Raw genomic sequence first — 22,812 nt, forward strand, 5'->3', positions numbered from 1 at the left:
TCACCTATCAGCTTTTCCAATGAAGCGAACTCCTGGATTTAAGGGTTATAAAAAAAAATGCTTTGCTAATGATATTTCTCTAACATATATGTTAAACTATGAGTTGGTTTGTTTTCATTGTTTCTATTTTTTGTTTTGTTTTTCTTTAAACTCTAGATCTTTTTATTCTTCTCTGCCAGATCACATAAACAATAATTTCTTGTGCTACTAAATTAATTCCATATGCTCATGATTTATCATCAATGAAAATATATTTCTAGAATATTTTACTCTGCAGCCTTAAGCCTATTTTCTAATAAAAAGCTGCTAAATTCTACAGAGCCATTAAATAATCTTGGTTGGGGGTAAATTACAGTCACTCCATGTTCTCTAGTTTTTTCTTGTTGGGTTTATTTTATTATTATTTTTTTGCTTCATTTTGTTGGAAGTAAATGAAGACTTGGTTGCTGACCTGACCTTAGATATTTATTCTCAATATGTCTATTTCTTTCTTACCCTTGGTCTATATTACAGATGTTTTATTTATTGTTATTTTAATTGTAATTGAGTATAAGTTAATTTTAAGAACACATTTTAAATTTTATTACAGAATACAGTCTCGGAACAACTTGAGAAATGTTATTTCAGAGATCAGATTTATATCTATGTGGGAGATATTCTCATTGCTCTTAATCCTTTTCAAAATCTTGGTCTTTATTCTACAGAGGTAGGTAGTGTGGCCTACATTTATTTACTTTGTATAAATAACTATACTATGCAAACACCTAAATTAATTTATATAATGCCAAAGTAAATTTTATTGACTTTTTATTTATTTTATTTATCTTAAATAAGCAGTTATATGGTGTTTGTAAGACACTGAAGTAGAAAAGCAAAGAAAAACCAACATGGATACAGTTTGTAGTCTTTTTTTCCTGAATTTATGTAGCAGAATTTTAATTGCATTCAGTCACTGGTTACTGGACTTTATTATATCCTATCAATGAGCAGATGCCTAAAGGTATATGTAATTTATCTCTAAACCAATATAGTAGAATCATGAGTAAAATTACATTATTTGTCTAAGTAATATATAATTTAATGGCCTTAGAGCATCACATGAGTTAAAATTTTCTTTTTGTATGTTGTATTTTTGTATCAGACATTTATATTTTATGAATACAAATATATAACCATTTATTATTCAATCCCAAATAATTTAAGTACTTAAATGGTAATAACTTAATTTCAATTTCAAATAATTTGGTAATTAATTTTTCATTTTTAATAGGACCTTGCCTTTTTCAGCTAGTTGTGTACTCTAGAAAATTATTTTGCTATCATGTTTTTATAGTTATTCTTTATTTAAGAAAATAATATTTTGTCATTTTCTACCACCTAAACATTTATTTTAAAATGATATTTATGAATCAAGAGATACAGTAGGCTTTAGTGAAATTCTGTCAAATAGTTGTGATATTTAACATCATATACAAATATATTTTAAGTGACGTTAAAGAAAAGTTTACTCACGTTAAATATTATTATATCCAAAATATAGTAAATGAAATGATGTCTTAGATCAGAATAGTACAAATATTAAGGCACTTGACTTTAATGCAACTGGTCCTGGTTTAATCCCTGGCACTGCATATGACCCCCCCCTCAAGTGCCAAGAAGTGATCCTGAGCACAAAGCCAGGATATGGTCCCAAAACCAAAAATAAAAATATGTATGTTGCTTTTGTACATCATCTTAATTAAAAACATAGTAGCATTTAATAATCTTGAGTTCTCTATGATTCCAGTGTGATCCCAATATATCATAATATGTTTGGGACTGTCTTGTATCAGACTTTTTGTTTAACATAATTGGGCCTGATTTGTGTATATGTGTTATATGTGTGTGACATTGGGTAGCATAAGATACTATTTTGCTTAAAAAGTCGAGGAATATATGAAAATAATCAAGGGTTTTAAACAAAAAACCCTACAAAATATTCTTTTTAAACTTTAGCATTCCAAACTATACATTGGATCAAAGAGAACTGCCAATCCTCCTCACATTTTTGCAGTAGCTGACATAGGATATCAGTCTATGGTCACATATAATTCGGATCAGGTAAGGGAGACCACATTCTTAGAAATTGTATTCTCAGTATCTTTTGTGTTTGCTGAATTTTGTGAAGAGAAGTCTTTTCACAGTTTTCTTTTCTCACTGTGTAGTGTATTGTTATTTCTGGGGAAAGTGGTGCTGGGAAGACGGAAAGTGCTCATCTTTTAGTTCAGCAGCTGACAGTACTTGGAAAGGTATCATTTATTCTTTCTCTGCCATAATAAAAATATTTGTCTTATGCTAGAGTTTATTATAACTGCTTGTATCTCTATATACCAATTTCTATATATATAATGAACATAAGCTATACAACACTTGTTATATTTTGTCAGTATAAAGTGGAAGAGACAATATAAAAAACATAGGCTCTATGTTAAGGATAGTCAAACTTTTCTCAGTCTTCGTAGTCAATTCTTAAAAAATGATTTTAATCTTCATAGCATTTACAAAATATTTTTTCAAGGTGCTTTTGAAAAATTAGCAGTTTATAGGGGAGGCAGTTTGTAAAAATTATTTTCACATAGTGTATGTTAGCGATGATCAATTTTATATTGAGATTTAGTCACTCAGCCCTCCAAAAAAGGGCAATTTAAACCTAAAACTTACTAAAGAGGGGTAGATGTAACTCAGAAGGAGGGCACTTGCCTTGTGTGTGAGGATGTGGATTTGATGCCTATGTCATTGCAATAAATAAACAAATATGTGATTATATAAAACACATGCAAGATTTATATTCTGTGAAGTGAACTGATGATAAAAGAAATGAAAGGTATTTGATGCAATAGTGCACTGGGTATGGCATTTGCCTTGCAAGTAGCCAACCTGGATTCAATCGGGGAACCTCATATGGTCCTCCAAGTCTTCCAGGAATGATTCCTGAGAGCAGAACCAGGAAGTAATCCCTGAGCACCACAAGATGTAGTCCTCCCCCAAAAATGAAATGAAAAGGAGATGAGCTATGTTTCATGGGTGAAAAGACTTCATATTAATTAAGATGTCAGTTGCCCCACAAAGTAATCTGTAGATCCAGTAAACATTCATATGATTTTTTTTAAAAATTGGCTAGATAGGATTATAGAGATAGCTCCAAGGACTGAGCACATGTTTGGAGTGTGGGAGGCCGAATTCCTTCCCTACATCACATGGTGCCACTTCATTGTCGGCAGCAGTGGAGCAGGAAAGTGAATGCTGCTGTGTTGTCATCACAACTCCTCCCAGAAACCTGTGCTCATTTCCCTCCTTCTTGACACTGAGAGAAGTCTATTTCTGAAAAGCTTTAAGTCCATAAAATAAGATGGAATTTTGTTTTTATGATTGACTTCTAATCAATTTTTATTGAGGTGTTCTAGTTTTCAAGCTGTAGTTTTACATTTGTAGTTTTGGGAGAACTAGAGTAGAGTTATAGGTTATCTTGGCTTACTAAAGAGTGCATAAACTAGATTAGCCAACTCTGGAATCTTGAAAGTCTTCCTTAAGTACCTTCATTGTATTTATTTGATTTGGAACTGATATTCTTTCCAAAAATATGCATGTGAGTATTTTTGGTAAATTTTCCTCTTAATTATAGTTGATGATTATATTAACTCTATCAGACTGTATCCTGTCTTTCACTTATGTCATTGGTAAACGTTTACCAAATATAGAAAGGGAAGTTTGGTCTGATTATTTTATGGGAGCAAATCTGGGCCTAGACATTTTTTCACAGGATAATAATTATTATTATTTATATAACATGTTTAAAAGGCATTAATATTTATGGTTTTGATGTACCCAGTTTCTTCACCTTACCACCATCAAATTTCTTAGGAACCTCCACAAAGTGTCTCTTCAGATCCACCCCTGCTTTCTCCCTCTCCCCATCCTTAATGGTACATTACAAAACTGATGTCTGGATATTTTTAAAGATCCATGTATTCTCGCACTTTTCTTCTCTTACCCCTTCAAACCCTTGCAGGAGATACCCAGTTTGTGCATGTTATCACCTTCTCACTGAAAATGCATTCTCTCCTGTTCACCCATATTCCAATATAGTCTATATTCTGTAATATAACATAGGAATAAATAAATAGGAATATATTTCTCTTCCTTATCAACTGTCCAGGCTATTAATACAACTGATTTCAGCAATCATATTATATTGAAAATAATCTTCTTGATTCAGATCCTACCAAGATGTGAATAGCTGATGCCTGTTAAACATCTAGAAAGGTGCTTTTCTAAATGTGATGGCCTTTTGTTCCCTAATTTTTTTTACTATAATACCACAGTTTATCAAGTTGTTCATAATACAGTCATTTCAAGCATTAATTATTGAAACACCAGCCCCACCACCAGTGTAACCTTCACCAGTTTCCTATAGGAGTGGCTTTTTGATCCCAAATATGGTACAATTTAAGGAAAGTGGTAAAGGAAAGAAAACCTACAACATTGGTTTAAGGGGAGGAAAATATAAGATGGAAAAGATGAAGGCAGAATTTGCTTCAGCCTTAACAGTTTTCAAGGAAAGTGATATTGGATTTGGAAAACATTTAGATGGAGGTCTAGGCAAGTAGAGGAGGGAATAACAAAATTTGAGGTGTACCTTAATATTCATGGACTATAACTAGTATTTTAAAACAGACATTGAACAGAATTATATTTGAATAGAGGTATCATGGAATGTTTCTAAACAATAGAAATATAAATAGCAAGTTGGTGACTACATATACAGAAGAAATAATAGGGAAGACTGGGACATCTTTTATCACAACATGGATATGGTTGCCTATGTTTCTCACTACAGTACTTATCAAATTAGAAATAAGATAAGCAAAATTTACATTTTTAACATGCTTTCAAATCTTGGTCATTTCTCTAGGCTAATAACAAAACCTTACAAGAGAAGATATTACAGGTGAACAATTTGGTGGAAGCTTTTGGCAATGCCTGCACTATTATAAATGACAATTCCAGCCGATTTGGAAAATACTTAGAAATAAAATTTACTTCTTCTGGATCTGTAGTGAGAGCTCAAATTTATGAGTACCTTCTAGAGAAATCCCGAGTTATTTATCAAGCCATGTAAGTTTATAGTAATCATTGTTTTTACTGAGAAGCTTCAAAAATGATGATACTAATTATATTGTCCATAAAATTATTTTAATTGATATTTATACTATGCACAGGACATTCCCTATTGTAAAAAAAAATAAGAAATACCTAAGCATTTGCTTGTTGTCTTATTTTCACACATTTGTTTTATCTGGTAAGGAATTAATGAATAGCCTAAAACTTATGATATTGAGGGGCTAAAGAGACAGTACAGCACTTAGGATGCTTGCCTTGCATGAGTCCAATCCTGGTTTGATCCCCAGTACCACATATGGTCCCCCAAGTGGTGCTCAGGAGTGGCCCAAAAGCAAGCGAATGAAAAAGCACACTTATAAGAGTGAATAGATAAGCTAAACCCATCATAGAGGTGCTAATAGGATGAATTTGAACTATTTTTGGAGAGAGATATTTTCTGTGCATAATATAAAATTTAATTAGAAATATTTTTATTTTGATGGTCATATATATAAGTCAAAACTTCAGTTAATTCTGCTTCTTCAAAGGTTATATGAAAGAAACTAATTTAAAGATCTAGGACTAGACTCTTAACATTGCTCTTCCTACTGCCTGATTATGTAATCGACCCATAGCATATTTTGGTATTAGTGTGAATGAGTTTCTTTAGTAGTTTGTAGATGTATAATATTGACTTCTCTACCGATTTATTGATTACAAAACAATATTTCCTTTTTTCTTATGTGAAAACTTTTGTTCAAATACTATTTATTTTTGAAAGATTGGTAACTTAGAGTCTTTCATCTATATAGTTATATATAGTTATTTTATAATTTGGGGGGAACATGGGATTTCTTATTAGCATACTATAATTGTATTAAGGAACTTTAAATAAACCTTTATTCACTTTATGAGTGAATTTTGAATATAAATTGGCTGAAATTAACTTTTAAGTTCAATCCTTGATATGAAAAATTATATTTTGATTCTTAGTTCAAAATATTGAAGGAGTGATTTTTAGGTAAATATGGTTTTGAAATGTGGTTTTAACTTTGGGAAGATATTTAAACCCTGAAGATCCTTACAGGATATCAGTCTCCAAACACACTGTGATTATGATTATTCTCCCTTCATGTCCATTTTTCATCTTTAAAATGGAAGTAGCAACAGTACCTACTTATTGATTTAAAATCCTATCTGTAAACTTAAGCCATTATTATTGACAGCAATTTTGATAGTTCCAGAAATAGTGTGAATAAAATCTAGCACAGACCGTGAAATGTAGAAGAATGTTCAGTAATGTAAAGTAAAGTAAAGTAAAGTTCAGTAAAGTAAAGCAGCTATCTACTTTGTGTCTAGACATGTCTCTACTATTATCAAAAGATCCAAGGGACCCTAAGTAAATGAGGAGACATAACTGATTCTTCAGTTTGTCCCGTTCACATAGCTGTGTGGGAAGCTTTTCTCTTTAGGCCTTTGGAGAACTACCCATGGGGCTAAATCATGGCATGCCAGTGGTGCCACTCTTCTGCACACCGGTGAGGGTACAATTGACAATGTGTTGTCAGACATTATGTGAAGAAGCTCCATTCCTATAGCATCCCAAGGAAGAATTCAATGAGATATTCAAAGTGTTCAGTGAGGGAAGCTCCAGGTTTGAAACCGCAGAAATAACCTCATTTATGCTCATCAAAATATTGTGGGCTGTGTTCTAGAAAATAGCACAATAAAGTGTCGTATTTTAGGCATATGATAAATTGAGTAAGCTTTAATTCAGTTGGCCTAAAAGGATGCTTCTGAGTTTTCAACATTGTTTACTAGGAAAAATCAGTCCAAGACCCAATTTCCCATCAGACTGAAGTACAACTTAGTTATAATTTCAATCCAGCTGCCTTAAAATTTTCAAGAAAAACATCTTTTTCCTTGCTATACATCTGTTTTTTTTTTCTTTTCCTAAATTTTAATTACTTCTTTATATATCCTAAGGAACCTTTTTGGGGTGGACCTTAAAAAGAAAAGTTATTAGAAATACAATAAAAATTCTTTAAAGTGTTTTCTTCTTTTATTGTTATTGAGATTACATGGCTTATAACAGTTCTGTTGCTTATGTGTTTGGTAGGTACAATAAAAGAATTATTGTTAAGAACTTACTATTCACTAAGTACAAATGTACAGTATCAATCAGGGTACTGAAAGGAAAGAATAAATGTAAGGATTTAGCTCAGAGAAGGACTGTTTACATAGCTCAGAAGAGCACTTTAGAACTAAATTGAGTTACTCTGACAGTGGTGAGAGACAGCTTCTGCCCCTCTTGGAAGGGCAGGTGGAACAAATAGCCCCAGGGAGCTGTGCTTTGGCTGGGGCTGTCAGGAACACCATCCCTGTGAAGCGAGAGCAATGAGAAATGCACCACCAACTCTACCTTCCCGTCTTCTGCGTTGCTACCTGTTAGCTTGATCCAGCTAAAAGTTAGAGAGCAAGGGAACTCAAGTCTGTGAACATTTGTTTTTAAGGTCACAGAGAAAGACAAAGAGAAGCAAAGAATTGATTTGAGGTGTCAGAGAAGAACCAGAAAGACACATTAGATTTTTAAAACACACTTAATCTATTTCTTATAAGAAAATAGAATGTGGGCCCGGAGAGATAGCACAGCGGCGTTTGCCTTGCAAGCAGCCGATCCAGGACCAAAGGTGGTTGGTTTGAATCCCGGTGTCCCATATGGTCCCCTGTGCCTGCCAGGAGCTATTTCTGAGCAGACAACCAGGAGTAACCCCTGAGCATCGCTGGGTGTGGCCCAAAAACCAAAAAAAAAAAAAAAAATAGAATGCTCACTCTTTCTCCTTTCCCCACTTTCTCTGTCTCCGTGCCATCTCACTCCAACTTCTGCTCTTAGTAAATTTTATATTTCTAATGATGCATTTTTTTTCTTTTTTAATCATCACCAGGATTTCATTTTTGTGCTCATGCTTGACTATGGTAAGACTATGGTTTCTGTGTTCACTCTTTTTAAAATTATTTTTTAGGCACCATGATTTATATTATTCCTAGTGAGCTTCAGAAATATAGTTATCCTATACTTATACCACCATCAATGTCATGTTCCCTTCACCAGTAAGGTATTTTTCATTATATAAATTATGGCTTAATACCTTCTGTAACAAATAGAATACTTTTTTTTAAAAAATTTTAAAAGGTTCTTGTTTTGAGGAAAAAATACTCTATTAAAGTTAATGCTGAAAAATTCTTTTAAATATAAATCCTAATTGTCTCATTTTCATTTTTCTCCTCACCTACAATGAGTTCATCCTGTTGAGTCTGGTGAGGACCTGAAAATACACTCTGAACTCATCTGCAGATGGCCAGTGTGGAGGAAGGGAGAAAATATGTATTTATAGAACAACTACTCTGTGACTAGCACTGTGCCAATAAGTACTTTGCATTTCTTATCTCTCTTAAATCACACATTGATAATTAAGTATTATTATTTCATAAAGGATAAATCTGAGGAAATCTCATTGAGTTTCTGATGTCAAAAAGTAAATGAATTAGTTGGATGTTGAACTATATGATTCTTTGACTTTGACTTAAGAGCTTGCCATTCATTCATTCATTTATCTATCCATCCATCCGTCCATTCTTCCATCCATCCACCCATTCATCCATCCTCCAGCTAGACAGCTAAAATGTTTTAAGTGCCTACTATGTAATAATCACAGGAGATATAAAGTCAAAAAATAAAACAGGATTTCTGCAGTGAAGCAACTTAGCATGCTGAAGCCATGCACATTTTGATTTAAAGTTGGCTCATCACTTATTGGTTTCTAATCCTCAGGAAAGCATGTGAGTTCATGTGAGTGTGCAGTGGTAGCAGAGAAGGGGACTGGAGACATCTGTATAACTTGAAGGAGGCAGTCTTAGGAGAGGAATCTATAACTAAAGATTAATAACAATAACAATGAAAACAAAAACATGTTTCATAATATCTTGTCGGGCCTTCTGAATGCAAACCTGCCCTGCTTAGCTTTCCCACCATTATCACTGGCTACTTTATAGAAGATCAAAAATTTTATAGGTAGAATATGCTCTACCCTTGTGAGGACTTTGCCAGCTTTTTAAAGGTGTTAGAGGCCCTGGCTATTTAGCTACTTAGGTGATCCCTGGGTCCAGCTCATATGAACATGCCTGAGAAGCACTGAGGATACTCATTCATAGCACTGAGTAGAACTTTGGAGAAGTAGTAGATGAGGCACAATTAAAGATGTGGTCAGAGTCGGTGAAATTGCTCTATCGTGACTTGCCGAGACCCTTTGTCTGTCCTCAGACAATTCCCTAAACTGAAAATAATTAGCCCCATTAGCATGTGTGTTGTGTCTTCTTAGGCATAGTTTTGATGTAGGGGTGAGATAGGCAATCTCTAGAAATGTTTTTCTTTTTCTGTTTCTTTAATTCCCTGATTGTTTATTCACTAAAGGTCAGTAGATTTCCAGTAGTACCTCCAGGTCTTGTCAAATTACAAATCTCAATAAAGATAACATGATAATTAAAGAGAAAACCACCAGTTCTGTTTGTCTACATTTATGAGTCACTGCTCTAATTGTACACTGTGTCATGTAAGTGTTTAAGGTGTGACACATGGAGCAGTCAATGTGATTTCATTAGAACAAAGCCGACCAAATTATATGGTGTGCCAGTCTTAGAGCAGTCGTATTCTTCTGTAGTGAGCAAGGACAAGAATTCCACCAAACTTTGATTGTTCTAACCTTGTTCATGTTCAATGTCAGTGTGCTTTGAAGTGTGACTACAACAAGTAATAGCTGGGGATTTGGAAAGTACAAATATGACAGTTCTAAAAGGTGCCAACAACCCTCCCTTCAACATCCCAGCCTGAAATGCCCTTTTCTTGAAATGCCCTTTTATTGCTTCCATCACTGAATTCTCTTGATTGCTTTTCTGGCTCTCCAGAATTTTCTTAAGAGGAGATTCATCTATCATTCCTTCAATGTGCATTTACCAAAGACTTGTTTATGGAACATGACATTTTTCTTTTCTCTCTGTACTTGATATGAAGTGTTCAACAGATAGTTCTTGGCCATCTATGGGCTTGGGTCTCAAAGACGTACATTTGACTCTCTCCTAAGTTGATATTTTTTTTTATCATCGCTGACAACTTTCTGAATATCCTGCTCTCATCTCAAAATCCACCAAATACATATTCTCCTAAGTCTCTAGTTGTCCTAAATTTCCAGTCATCTCTTTTGTGCAGAAGTCAACTCTCTTCTTTCATTTTGTGGGGAGTACCATAGTGGTACATACATAGTACCAAGTGGTACTATGGAAGCCCAGGAATCTCCCAGCAATTGTTGGCCAACTCAGTCAGCAGTTCAGTGCCAGATCCCAAGGATGCAATGTTGCTCAGGGCTTGCAGTGCCAGAACTGGGTGTGTATGCATGCATGTGTGAATTTTTTTTCCTTTCTGCTCCCATTGAGAAGTTTGGTTTTTGGTTTTTGGGTTTTTTTTGGGGGGGGGTGTTGGGGCCACACCCAATGCCACTCAAGGGTTACTCCTGGCTATGTGCTCAGAAATCGCTCCTGGCATGGGGGACCATATGGGACACTAGGGGATTGAACCGCGGTCGGTCCTAGGCTAGCGCCAGCAAGGCAGACATCTTACAGCTCTGCGCCACCACTCAGGCCCCAAGAAGTTAGGAGTTTTTCACTGTTTTCTTTCTCTTGTATCCCCAGTGCCTAGTGATTCACAAATACATGTTTGATGATTATGTAAAGTTCTCAGCAGTTTACAAAACTTAATAGTAGTTGTGAAAAATAATGATACAACCAAAGTATATCATAGTAAGTCAAAATCCTAAGAAATCCATATTGGCAGCCACCACATTTCTAAGAATTAATTTCCAAGTAACTTTAACAATGAATAGGTATTCTTGTTAACAGCCTTGCTGTAAATGTCTTATTTTTTTCAGTGGAGAAAAAAATTTCCATATATTTTACTACATCTATGCTGGATTAGCTGAGAAGAAGAAACTAGCTCATTATAAATTACCTGAAAATAAGCCTCCCAGGTAACTCGTTGTCCTTTTGCAAATATTGTATTCACTATTCACTTGACTTTAAATTCTGATCTAACCTTTCATACATTTTTCAGGTATCTACAAACTGGCTACCTCAGAACAATACAGGACATGATAAATAATAGTTATTATAAATCCCAGTATGATTTAGTTGAGCAGTGTTTCAAAGTCATAGGTTTTACAATGGAGGTAAGTCTGAAAAACATTTGGGCCCCTAGAGAAAATATTATCCTATCATTAACGGTTAGAGTTAGAATTTATTGAGAGATTAATATATTGATCTAAGAGTTATACATAGGTTACCTTTTTTTTCTATTGAAGTCAATAGTTTTATCCAAATATGTTTTTTTCCAAGAACTGTGAGGAAAGAGAGAGATTTGCATTCTAAAGAAAAACGCAAGTTTCTGCTGAGTGGAAAAAGCCAGAGTATCTTTCTAATTGACCTTGAGTGTCTTTTGTATTCTACAGTGATAGTTATCTGGACGATGGTTTCTTTACTTTTTGAGTTATCTATATTTGGTTTAGAAGATATCATCATCAACTATGATATCTTATAAAGGTCTCTAAATCGACTTATAAAACTTCTAATTTTCACTGTATTGTTGCTTACTTTTTTCTTATCCAATTTTGGGAGGTCTTTCTTATTCTCTTTTTATCTTTAATTATATTTACAAGGACTTTTCAGCAACCCTCTTTTTAAAAATGATTTTTCTCAGTTTATAATACTATAGGATTTGTGAGATATAGTGTAACACTTATATTTTTATAAATTTTATCTTTTTTATATCTTTATTTAATCACCATGATTACAAACATGTTTATAGTTGGGTTTTAGTTATTAAAAAAAAGAACATCCCCCTTCATCAGTGTACCACCTCCAATGCCCCCGTTTTCCACCTCTCCCACTCCCTCCTTGTATTTCTGACAGGCATTCTGTTCCTCTTCACTCGCTATCATTGTCATGATAGTTGTCAGTGTAGTTATTTCTCTAACAAAACTCACTACTCTTTGGGCTAATAAAATTTATCTTTTCTACTACTAGCTAGGACTGTCAATACTTTTGGGGAAAGGATCTTTTTTATACAAACATTAGAATAGTGATATGACTAGTTCACTACCCTAAATAAAGAAATAAAGTTAAATTTACTATTAAGTTAACTTTAATTAGACTGACTTACAGACTAGACAAGACATCTAACAATGAATTTGAGAGTACTCAGAGCCAAGCAAATGGTTATTGTAAGACAAACCTCTAGAGTAAACTTTCTCATGTGGCCATTCTTTGTAGTTAAGAGGAATACTTCTTTGATGTGAATACTCCCTTTCTGGTTGCTCTGACAACCCTATTTAGGGTTCTTTAGGGTTCTTTCCTAAATTTTGAATAAACTCTAGTGTGTTTCTAGAAAATTAATTGGATTGGGGAGAGGGAAAAGAATTGAGAAGCAATAGGAAAACTGAGAGACTGTTTTTAGGACAGAGGAGAAAAAATAGTTCTTGAGATCAGAGAGGAATTATTTTGATGAACAATTCTCAAGAATTATTTTTTCCCAGAATATCATGAATTATATAGATAACAGGAAAACGGTACTTTTAGGTTACAAAGCAAACCAGAATTGACTGCATCTATTGACTGCACCAATGACAGATGCTTTTTTCACAGGAAGTCTTTGAGTGCCTTTTTATTTAGAATTAATGTTCCTCTTTATTTATGAGTAAAGGAGTCTATCACTGATTTATGAACCCTCCTGGAATATTAGACTTAGAATTCAGACCCTTGACTCCATAAACTACTAAACTGCGACTCAGAAATGGAAATCCATGATGCTGTGGTTTTAGTTAGAATTCCTTCTCTCTGTGAATGTTGGAAATCACTTTTATTGCTGGATAATACTTCTGAAGGATTTGTGGAAAGCTTTCTGACTAGACAATTACATGGTTTTCAGAGTACTTGTGAAGTAAATCTCAGTCTCCATGTTTGTTCTAAGATAAAACAAAAAAGGAAAAGGAGGAATAGAAGTAGCAAAGTTTAGGAAGGAGACTGGTTAATATACAGGACAGAAAAAAGGGCTCAAGTCAAGGAGATATGGTGTCTGCCCTGTGTGCTTTTGGATGTGGGAGGTAAACATATGAAGCCAGAAAACTGCTTCTAGCATGATCAGCATATTTTGGAGAAATAAGGTCATTCCCTTGTGAGTACTTGTTTTTCTTCAGGGGAGAGGTATTTTTTGTAACTATTATTATGAAAGGAGATTATCTAACCAAGTCTTTTCCCAGAGATAGCTATCTTAGAAATAGGAAATCATTTTTAATTGGTTGTTTACTTTTGGTCCCACTCATTCAAGGCAACCTTTTGCATAGATTTGGCTTCACTACTTCTCTTGCTTGGTGTTTAATGTCACCAAAATGAAATAAATCTCAGGGCCAGAGCAATAGCACAGTTGTAGGGTGTTTGCCTTGCATGCAGCTGACCCAGGATGGACCTGGGTTCAATTCCTGGCGTTTCAGATGATCCCCCAAGCTAGGGGCAATTTCTGGGCACATAGCCTGGAGTAACCCCTGAGCATCACTGAGTGTGGGTCAAAAACCAAAAAAAAAAAAAAAAAAAAAAAGAAAGAAAAGAAATCAAACTTGCCAAGTTAATATCTCTCTACTGACAAACAATTCACATATTTAAAACTGTATTTTAACCTTAAACTAACTATATATTGACATGGTTTTCTTTTTGATATACTTTCCTTAAAAATAACTTAGGATAATAAATAGCTCAGCATAAAGGAATCCATGCACATTTGTTTCTGGAAGCACAACTGTTGCTGACTACATCATTCATAAAGGCCTTCTGTGGGTTTACTGTGCCTCTCACCAGATATGGGGATCTTCCATCTAACAGCAGTGACTAACAACATTCAAACCATTTGGAATGCATAGGATTTACATATTTAGGTCTTAACTTTCCTTGCAGCCAGTTCTTATTTATTTGATGTTATTTCATTGACCTTTGTGGTTGTGTCCTCTGTGAGGAGCTGCTTTGATTATGTTCAGGAAAGAGGCAACTTGGAAGATTGAGTTAATCAGCATCACAATGCTCAACGCAGGCTGTCTCCACAGGCGACTGCAGCAGTTCTGGGGACTGGCCAGTGAGACTTTGCCTGCCCCTCTCTGCCTTGTCCCTTATATCTCTGTTTGGTACTGACAATACTCTCAGTTGATATGTCCCTTTAATACTGCTGAGTTTTGCCCTTCATTTGCACATTGTGATTCTGCACAATCCAAAGAAATGACAGGAAATTCAAAATCTGATAGGTTTTAGAAGAATAAAACAGCAACTGGAAACCTCTAAGGCTTTTAACAACATATTATTTCCTCAGCCATTTCCTGCCATCATTTTAAAGTAGTTAATAGTTTTTATGAGTCAACTTATGGAGAGACAATCTTTACCACTTTGTGGTAGGCATTTTTGTTTCTTTTTTTACAGTCATATGTCTATGTCTCAGATATGAATGCCTTTATATTCTGCTTTAAGGTTGCTTTATAGTTCTTGTGATGTTCTAAAATCACGCTCTAATGCATTTGCTTTGATCAGTTATGATCAAGTGATACTTGTGAAAGAAAAAACTTTAATATAGTAAAAATAGCACACCAATTGTTGAGTTTCTGTGAAGTAGTTTATTTTAACAGAAGCCTTCACAGATGGTCTAGGGCCCAGGTTCACTGTGTAATGCTTATTTGGGGACCACCAGAAATACTCCCAGTACTTCTCAAACAAACTTTTGGCATTGAGAAAAGGAGATGCTCCAGAATGTGGGGTTGGTCTCTGAGTAAATGTGAGGCTAATGTGCAAGATCCAAAGTAGAGTAGAAATGTCTAAAGTAGTAAATGTCTAGCCGCCGAGTAGTAGATGGTGCATCAGAACAGTGGAAGTATGACCCTTCATCAAACCAGAACTTTTTCTCCTTGAAGACTTGTGAGAAGAGCAGAGGCCCAAGTGCAGACAAAACCATAGCAGGAGATGGAGTAAGTAAAAGGCATTCCAGGTACTTTGCTGATTCTGGAGAGCACTTGGCAACCATTATCTTCCTACAATTCACTGTTACTTGTCAGCAGAAAGGTACAACACGTTTTATGAACAGAGAACTGGTATTCACATCTCATCTTATTCAAGACCATGGAAAACTGTTAAATTGCTTTCTGCCTTGATAGCTTTCCATATAAAACGGAATTTTTAAATTTTGCTTATGATACTTAACCGTGAAAAATTGGGTTCTAATCCTTGGAGATGACTGGCAGCAAAATTGGTTAATCTTTGTGCCACAAATAACTCTCATGCTCAGTCAATACCGTACTCATGCCTGAAGCCAGGCTCTTTAGAAGTCAGGGAATCTAGCTGTCATGCCAGACTAAGTTTAGGCCCTGATTTATTCCCAGATTCAATTCAAATAAAGGTTGAAAATTTAGTATGTCATGAAAATCCCCAGGGCTTAATGGGGTAATAAAATCATTCTCCAAAAGTTGAATAGGCATTACATGTCCATTGACTCAGTATATGACTCTCCAAATACTGTTAGAAATATGACTTTGGAACTTAAATGTTTGAATTTTCTAATCTGTTTTTCTTTTTTTTTTTTTTTTTTTTTTTTAAATTTTTATTTTTAATTATGAGAACAAGGGTGCAAAGTAAGAGGACAAGGTAAAGTTACAGTGGAAGGACAATCACCCATAACATAATTCTCAGAAGTCCCCTTGCTGATATATTAACTTTGAAATTTCAGCCAAAGAACATTAAGATAAATAAGACAGAATCCATGTACAATTACTTTGTCCCTCAAGTCCCCAGATTGTAACACATTATAATATTTCTTAACAGTACACAAGGCAATCTAAAGCCATAAAACTTACGTAACTCCTTAAACATTACAGGCATAGTATTTTCTTACATTTCCATATACATGCATATTAGCTTAAGTTAACCTCAAATTTTAAGTGAGTTCTTTTTAAGGATTAGAGTCAAAGGAGCACAGTAAGAATGGTGTTAGAGTGGCAATTGTTGTTTGCATAGGCCCATCAAAATATGAGGAACATGGAAAGAAATAACCTTGGCCTAAGTACAAAGAGACCAGACCCCTGAAGTTTCCTGGCACAAGACCAAGTCTAGGCTCCAAGCAAGCTAGATCGTCCAATCCAATACATTGTCTGTAGTGCCAACACACTTTTATTTTTCACACAGTCTCTGTTGTTGGTATCATGTTTCTGTATTAAAGATCCTGGAATCTGCATATCTTACATTGAAGTCAGGACGTGGAGCATCCTCTCCTTTCACCTCACAATCAAAGGGCAATGCAGGGAGCCCTGTCCTGTAAGCCGGTCGTTGTTGTTGTTAAGTCTTCTCAGTGTTAAGGGAAGTCTCTTTTGAGCAGGTCGAAGTCTGAGCAGTGTAGGTCTTCCATGTTAGAGGATTGCTTCCAGGTGATGTTATAGACCAGCCTGGATGTTTCGTGGATGGCTTTCCTGGTTCAGGGGAGAATGGAATATGCCCTTTCTTCTGAGGTCTGTGCCAGGTCGTTATGTCAATGTTCAGGGTGTAAGGTCCCTCTGCACTACAAGGTTTGTGTGTTCTAATCTCTATTAGATAGGATCTTATTTGTATTTATACTATTTTCCCATTTTAATGTGCCTATGCAAATAAGAAGCAATGCCACATGGTGTTATTGGCGCATATGGGAGCCATAAGAACAATTACAATGATTCCATTGACATGACTCAATCATAAGCATTAAACTGGGGGACTCTTCCACCAAAATTACTTGTTAAACAGCTTAAAAAGAGAAGATAAAAAGTGGTTAGAATCATCACTGTATAAGACAACATTTAGTAAGAATTATAGCTGTCAGAGAAGAAACACAAAATATTCTAAAGAAATACGTGTCCATTTTATGTATCTTGAAACAGTTTGGGGTTGTCATACACAATGCACAGCTTTGGACTGTGATTACGATTCTACACTACTGAAGTTAAAAAGAGAAAACTAGATTAGTGATGTTTGAGAAGGGGTTAGAGAGTTAAGGAGTGAAAAAGAGCTTTGTAGGGGTGTGGGAAAGGGGAGAATACAAAATAAACATTCTGTATACGGAAAACATAACATAAGAATAAGGGATATTCTGAATACATGAAATACATGAAGTACGCGCGGGGGCGTAAGCCCCCGCGCGGTTCTGTAGTTTTTGGATGCCTAGGGAGGAATCTCTCACCCCCTCCCCCCAAGGCCCGATTAACCAGGCGTGGCCCTGAAGACCCGCCTGGTGTGGGGGGAATCATGCTCTCCTGGACAAAGTGGTCAGCCCAGGGTCCTATGGCTAGCTGTCCTGCCCAGAGCCCCCATCATACCAGTCAAAAGCCCACGAAATCCTGGCATGTGGAGTGTTCTGGTCCCAGCCGAGCCTCTGTGGTTTTTGGATGCCTAGGAAGGATTTCTCACCCCCTCCCCCCAGGGCCCGATTAACCAGGCGTGGCCCTGAAGACCCGCCTGGTGTGGGGGAATCTTGTTCCCCTGGACTAAGTGGTCAGCCCAGGGGTCCTATGGCCAGCTGTCCTGCCCAGAGCCCCCAACATACCAGGCAAACACACCAAGAAATCCTGGCATTCGGAGTGTTCTGGGCCCAGCCAAGCCCCTGCAGTTTTTGGATGCCTAGGGAGGAATCTCTCACCCCCTCCCCCCAAGGCCCGATTAACCAGGCGTGGCCCTGAAGACCCGCCTGGTGTGGGGGGAATCATGCTCTCCTGGACAAAGTGGTCAGCCCAGGGTCCTATGGCTAGCTGTCCTGCCCAGAGCCCCCATCATACCAGTCAAAAGCCCACGAAATCCTGGCATGTGGAGTGTTCTGGTCCCAGCCGAGCCTCTGTGGTTTTTGGATGCCTAGGAAGGATTTCTCACCCCCTCCCCCCAGGGCCCGATTAACCAGGCGTGGCCCTGAAGACCCGCCTGGTGTGGGGGAATCTTGTTCCCCTGGACTAAGTGGTCAGCCCAGGGGTCCTATGGCCAGCTGTCCTGCCCAGAGCCCCCAACATACCAGGCAAACACACCAAGAAATCCTGGCATTCGGAGTGTTCTGGGCCCAGCCAAGCCCCTGCAGTTTTTGGATGCCTAGGGAGGAATCTCTCACCCCCTCCCCCCAAGGCCCGATTAACCAGGCGTGGCCCTGAAGACCCGCCTGGTGTGGGGGGAATCATGCTCTCCTGGACAAAGTGGTCAGCCCAGGGTCCTATGGCTAGCTGTCCTGCCCAGAGCCCCCATCATACCAGTCAAAAGCCCACGAAATCCTGGCATGTGGAGTGTTCTGGTCCCAGCCGAGCCTCTGTGGTTTTTGGATGCCTAGGAAGGATTTCTCACCCCCTCCCCCCAGGGCCCGATTAACCAGGCGTGGCCCTGAAGACCCGCCTGGTGTGGGGGAATCTTGTTCCCCTGGACTAAGTGGTCAGCCCAGGGGTCCTATGGCCAGCTGTCCTGCCCAGAGCCCCCAACATACCAGGCAAACACACCAAGAAATCCTGGCATTCGGAGTGTTCTGGGCCCAGCCAAGCCCCTGCAGTTTTTGGATGCCTAGGGAGGAATCTCTCACCCCCTCCCCCCAAGGCCCGATTAACCAGGCGTGGCCCTGAAGACCCGCCTGGTGTGGGGGGAATCATGCTCTCCTGGACAAAGTGGTCAGCCCAGGGTCCTATGGCTAGCTGTCCTGCCCAGAGCCCCCATCATACCAGTCAAAAGCCCACGAAATCCTGGCATGTGGAGTGTTCTGGTCCCAGCCGAGCCTCTGTGGTTTTTGGATGCCTAGGAAGGATTTCTCACCCCCTCCCCCCAGGGCCCGATTAACCAGGCGTGGCCCTGAAGACCCGCCTGGTGTGGGGGAATCTTGTTCCCCTGGACTAAGTGGTCAGCCCAGGGGTCCTATGGCCAGCTGTCCTGCCCAGAGCCCCCAACATACCAGGCAAACACACCAAGAAATCCTGGCATTCGGAGTGTTCTGGGCCCAGCCAAGCCCCTGCAGTTTTTGGATGCCTAGGGAGGAATCTCTCACCCCCTCCCCCCAAGGCCCGATTAACCAGGCGTGGCCCTGAAGACCCGCCTGGTGTGGGGGGAATCATGCTCTCCTGGACAAAGTGGTCAGCCCAGGGTCCTATGGCTAGCTGTCCTGCCCAGAGCCCCCATCATACCAGTCAAAAGCCCACGAAATCCTGGCATGTGGAGTGTTCTGGTCCCAGCCGAGCCTCTGTGGTTTTTGGATGCCTAGGAAGGATTTCTCACCCCCTCCCCCCAGGGCCCGATTAACCAGGCGTGGCCCTGAAGACCCGCCTGGTGTGGGGGAATCTTGTTCCCCTGGACAAAGTGGTCAGCCCAGGGGTCCTATGGCCAGCTGTCCTGCCCAGAGCCCCCAACATACCAGGCAAACACACCAAGAAATCCTGGCATTCGGAGTGTTCTGGGCCCAGCCAAGCCCCTGCAGTTTTTGGATGCCTAGGGAGGAATCTCTCACCCCCTCCCCCCAAGGCCCGATTAACCAGGCGTGGCCCTGAAGACCCGCCTGGTGTGGGGGGAATCATGCTCTCCTGGACAAAGTGGTCAGCCCAGGGTCCTATGGCTAGCTGTCCTGCCCAGAGCCCCCATCATACCAGTCAAAAGCCCACGAAATCCTGGCATGTGGAGTGTTCTGGTCCCAGCCGAGCCTCTGTGGTTTTTGGATGCCTAGGAAGGATTTCTCACCCCCTCCCCCCAGGGCCCGATTAACCAGGCGTGGCCCTGAAGACCCGCCTGGTGTGGGGGAATCTTGTTCCCCTGGACTAAGTGGTCAGCCCAGGGGTCCTATGGCCAGCTGTCCTGCCCAGAGCCCCCAACATACCAGGCAAACACACCAAGAAATCCTGGCATTCGGAGTGTTCTGGGCCCAGCCAAGCCCCTGCAGTTTTTGGATGCCTAGGGAGGAATCTCTCACCCCCTCCCCCCAAGGCCCGATTAACCAGGCGTGGCCCTGAAGACCCGCCTGGTGTGGGGGGAATCATGCTCTCCTGGACAAAGTGGTCAGCCCAGGGTCCTATGGCTAGCTGTCCTGCCCAGAGCCCCCATCATACCAGTCAAAAGCCCACGAAATCCTGGCATGTGGAGTGTTCTGGTCCCAGCCGAGCCTCTGTGGTTTTTGGATGCCTAGGAAGGATTTCTCACCCCCTCCCCCCAGGGCCCGATTAACCAGGCGTGGCCCTGAAGACCCGCCTGGTGTGGGGGAATCTTGTTCCCCTGGACTAAGTGGTCAGCCCAGGGGTCCTATGGCCAGCTGTCCTGCCCAGAGCCCCCAACATACCAGGCAAACACACCAAGAAATCCTGGCATTCGGAGTGTTCTGGGCCCAGCCAAGCCCCTGCAGTTTTTGGATGCCTAGGGAGGAATCTCTCACCCCCTCCCCCCAAGGCCCGATTAACCAGGCGTGGCCCTGAAGACCCGCCTGGTGTGGGGGGAATCATGCTCTCCTGGACAAAGTGGTCAGCCCAGGGTCCTATGGCTAGCTGTCCTGCCCAGAGCCCCCATCATACCAGTCAAAAGCCCACGAAATCCTGGCATGTGGAGTGTTCTGGTCCCAGCCGAGCCTCTGTGGTTTTTGGATGCCTAGGAAGGATTTCTCACCCCCTCCCCCCAGGGCCCGATTAACCAGGCGTGGCCCTGAAGACCCGCCTGGTGTGGGGGAATCTTGTTCCCCTGGACTAAGTGGTCAGCCCAGGGGTCCTATGGCCAGCTGTCCTGCCCAGAGCCCCCAACATACCCGGCAAACACACCAAGAAATCCTGGCATTCGGAGTGTTCTGGGCCCAGCCAAGCCCCTGCAGTTTTTGGATGCCTAGGGAGGAATCTCTCACCCCCTCCCCCCAAGGCCCGATTAACCAGGCGTGGCCCTGAAGACCCGCCTGGTGTGGGGGGAATCATGCTCTCCTGGACAAAGTGGTCAGCCCAGGGTCCTATGGCTAGCTGTCCTGCCCAGAGCCCCCATCATACCAGTCAAAAGCCCACGAAATCCTGGCATGTGGAGTGTTCTGGTCCCAGCCGAGCCTCTGTGGTTTTTGGATGCCTAGGAAGGATTTCTCACCCCCTCCCCCCAGGGCCCGATTAACCAGGCGTGGCCCTGAAGACCCGCCTGGTGTGGGGGAATCTTGTTCCCCTGGACTAAGTGGTCAGCCCAGGGGTCCTATGGCCAGCTGTCCTGCCCAGAGCCCCCAACATACCAGGCAAACACACCAAGAAATCCTGGCATTCGGAGTGTTCTGGGCCCAGCCAAGCCCCTGCAGTTTTTGGATGCCTAGGGAGGAATCTCTCACCCCCTCCCCCCAAGGCCCGATTAACCAGGCGTGGCCCTGAAGACCCGCCTGGTGTGGGGGGAATCATGCTCTCCTGGACAAAGTGGTCAGCCCAGGGTCCTATGGCTAGCTGTCCTGCCCAGAGCCCCCATCATACCAGTCAAAAGCCCACGAAATCCTGGCATGTGGAGTGTTCTGGTCCCAGCCGAGCCTCTGTGGTTTTTGGATGCCTAGGAAGGATTTCTCACCCCCTCCCCCCAGGGCCCGATTAACCAGGCGTGGCCCTGAAGACCCGCCTGGTGTGGGGGAATCTTGTTCCCCTGGACTAAGTGGTCAGCCCAGGGGTCCTATGGCCAGCTGTCCTGCCCAGAGCCCCCAACATACCAGGCAAACACACCAAGAAATCCTGGCATTCGGAGTGTTCTGGGCCCAGCCAAGCCCCTGCAGTTTTTGGATGCCTAGGGAGGAATCTCTCACCCCCTCCCCCCAAGGCCCGATTAACCAGGCGTGGCCCTGAAGACCCGCCTGGTGTGGGGGGAATCATGCTCTCCTGGACAAAGTGGTCAGCCCAGGGTCCTATGGCTAGCTGTCCTGCCCAGAGCCCCCATCATACCAGTCAAAAGCCCACGAAATCCTGGCATGTGGAGTGTTCTGGTCCCAGCCGAGCCTCTGTGGTTTTTGGATGCCTAGGAAGGATTTCTCACCCCCTCCCCCCAGGGCCCGATTAACCAGGCGTGGCCCTGAAGACCCGCCTGGTGTGGGGGAATCTTGTTCCCCTGGACTAAGTGGTCAGCCCAGGGGTCCTATGGCCAGCTGTCCTGCCCAGAGCCCCCAACATACCAGGCAAACACACCAAGAAATCCTGGCATTCGGAGTGTTCTGGGCCCAGCCAAGCCCCTGCAGTTTTTGGATGCCTAGGGAGGAATCTCTCACCCCCTCCCCCCAAGGCCCGATTAACCAGGCGTGGCCCTGAAGACCCGCCTGGTGTGGGGGGAATCATGCTCTCCTGGACAAAGTGGTCAGCCCAGGGTCCTATGGCTAGCTGTCCTGCCCAGAGCCCCCATCATACCAGTCAAAAGCCCACGAAATCCTGGCATGTGGAGTGTTCTGGTCCCAGCCGAGCCTCTGTGGTTTTTGGATGCCTAGGAAGGATTTCTCACCCCCTCCCCCCAGGGCCCGATTAACCAGGCGTGGCCCTGAAGACCCGCCTGGTGTGGGGGAATCTTGTTCCCCTGGACTAAGTGGTCAGCCCAGGGGTC

General features: G+C 40.9%; 1 protein-coding gene across 1 annotated transcript in view; it reads left to right on the forward strand.

Annotated features, from left to right (window-relative positions):
* The window catches only part of MYO3A (myosin IIIA), a 187,334-nt gene that overhangs the window by 88,000 nt on the left and 76,522 nt on the right, over positions 1 to 22,812 (forward strand). The window contains exons 10-15 of the mRNA XM_049777537.1: positions 590 to 706; positions 1,996 to 2,100; positions 2,205 to 2,288; positions 4,952 to 5,154; positions 11,118 to 11,216; positions 11,300 to 11,414. Of these exons, the coding sequence (XP_049633494.1) occupies positions 590 to 706; positions 1,996 to 2,100; positions 2,205 to 2,288; positions 4,952 to 5,154; positions 11,118 to 11,216; positions 11,300 to 11,414 (723 nt within the window). The remainder of the gene's footprint in view (positions 1 to 589; positions 707 to 1,995; positions 2,101 to 2,204; positions 2,289 to 4,951; positions 5,155 to 11,117; positions 11,217 to 11,299; positions 11,415 to 22,812) is intronic.

The sequence above is a fragment of the Suncus etruscus genome, chromosome 7 (genome assembly GCF_024139225.1).
Source record: "Suncus etruscus isolate mSunEtr1 chromosome 7, mSunEtr1.pri.cur, whole genome shotgun sequence".
In the NCBI taxonomy this organism is placed as follows: Eukaryota; Metazoa; Chordata; class Mammalia; order Eulipotyphla; family Soricidae; genus Suncus; species Suncus etruscus.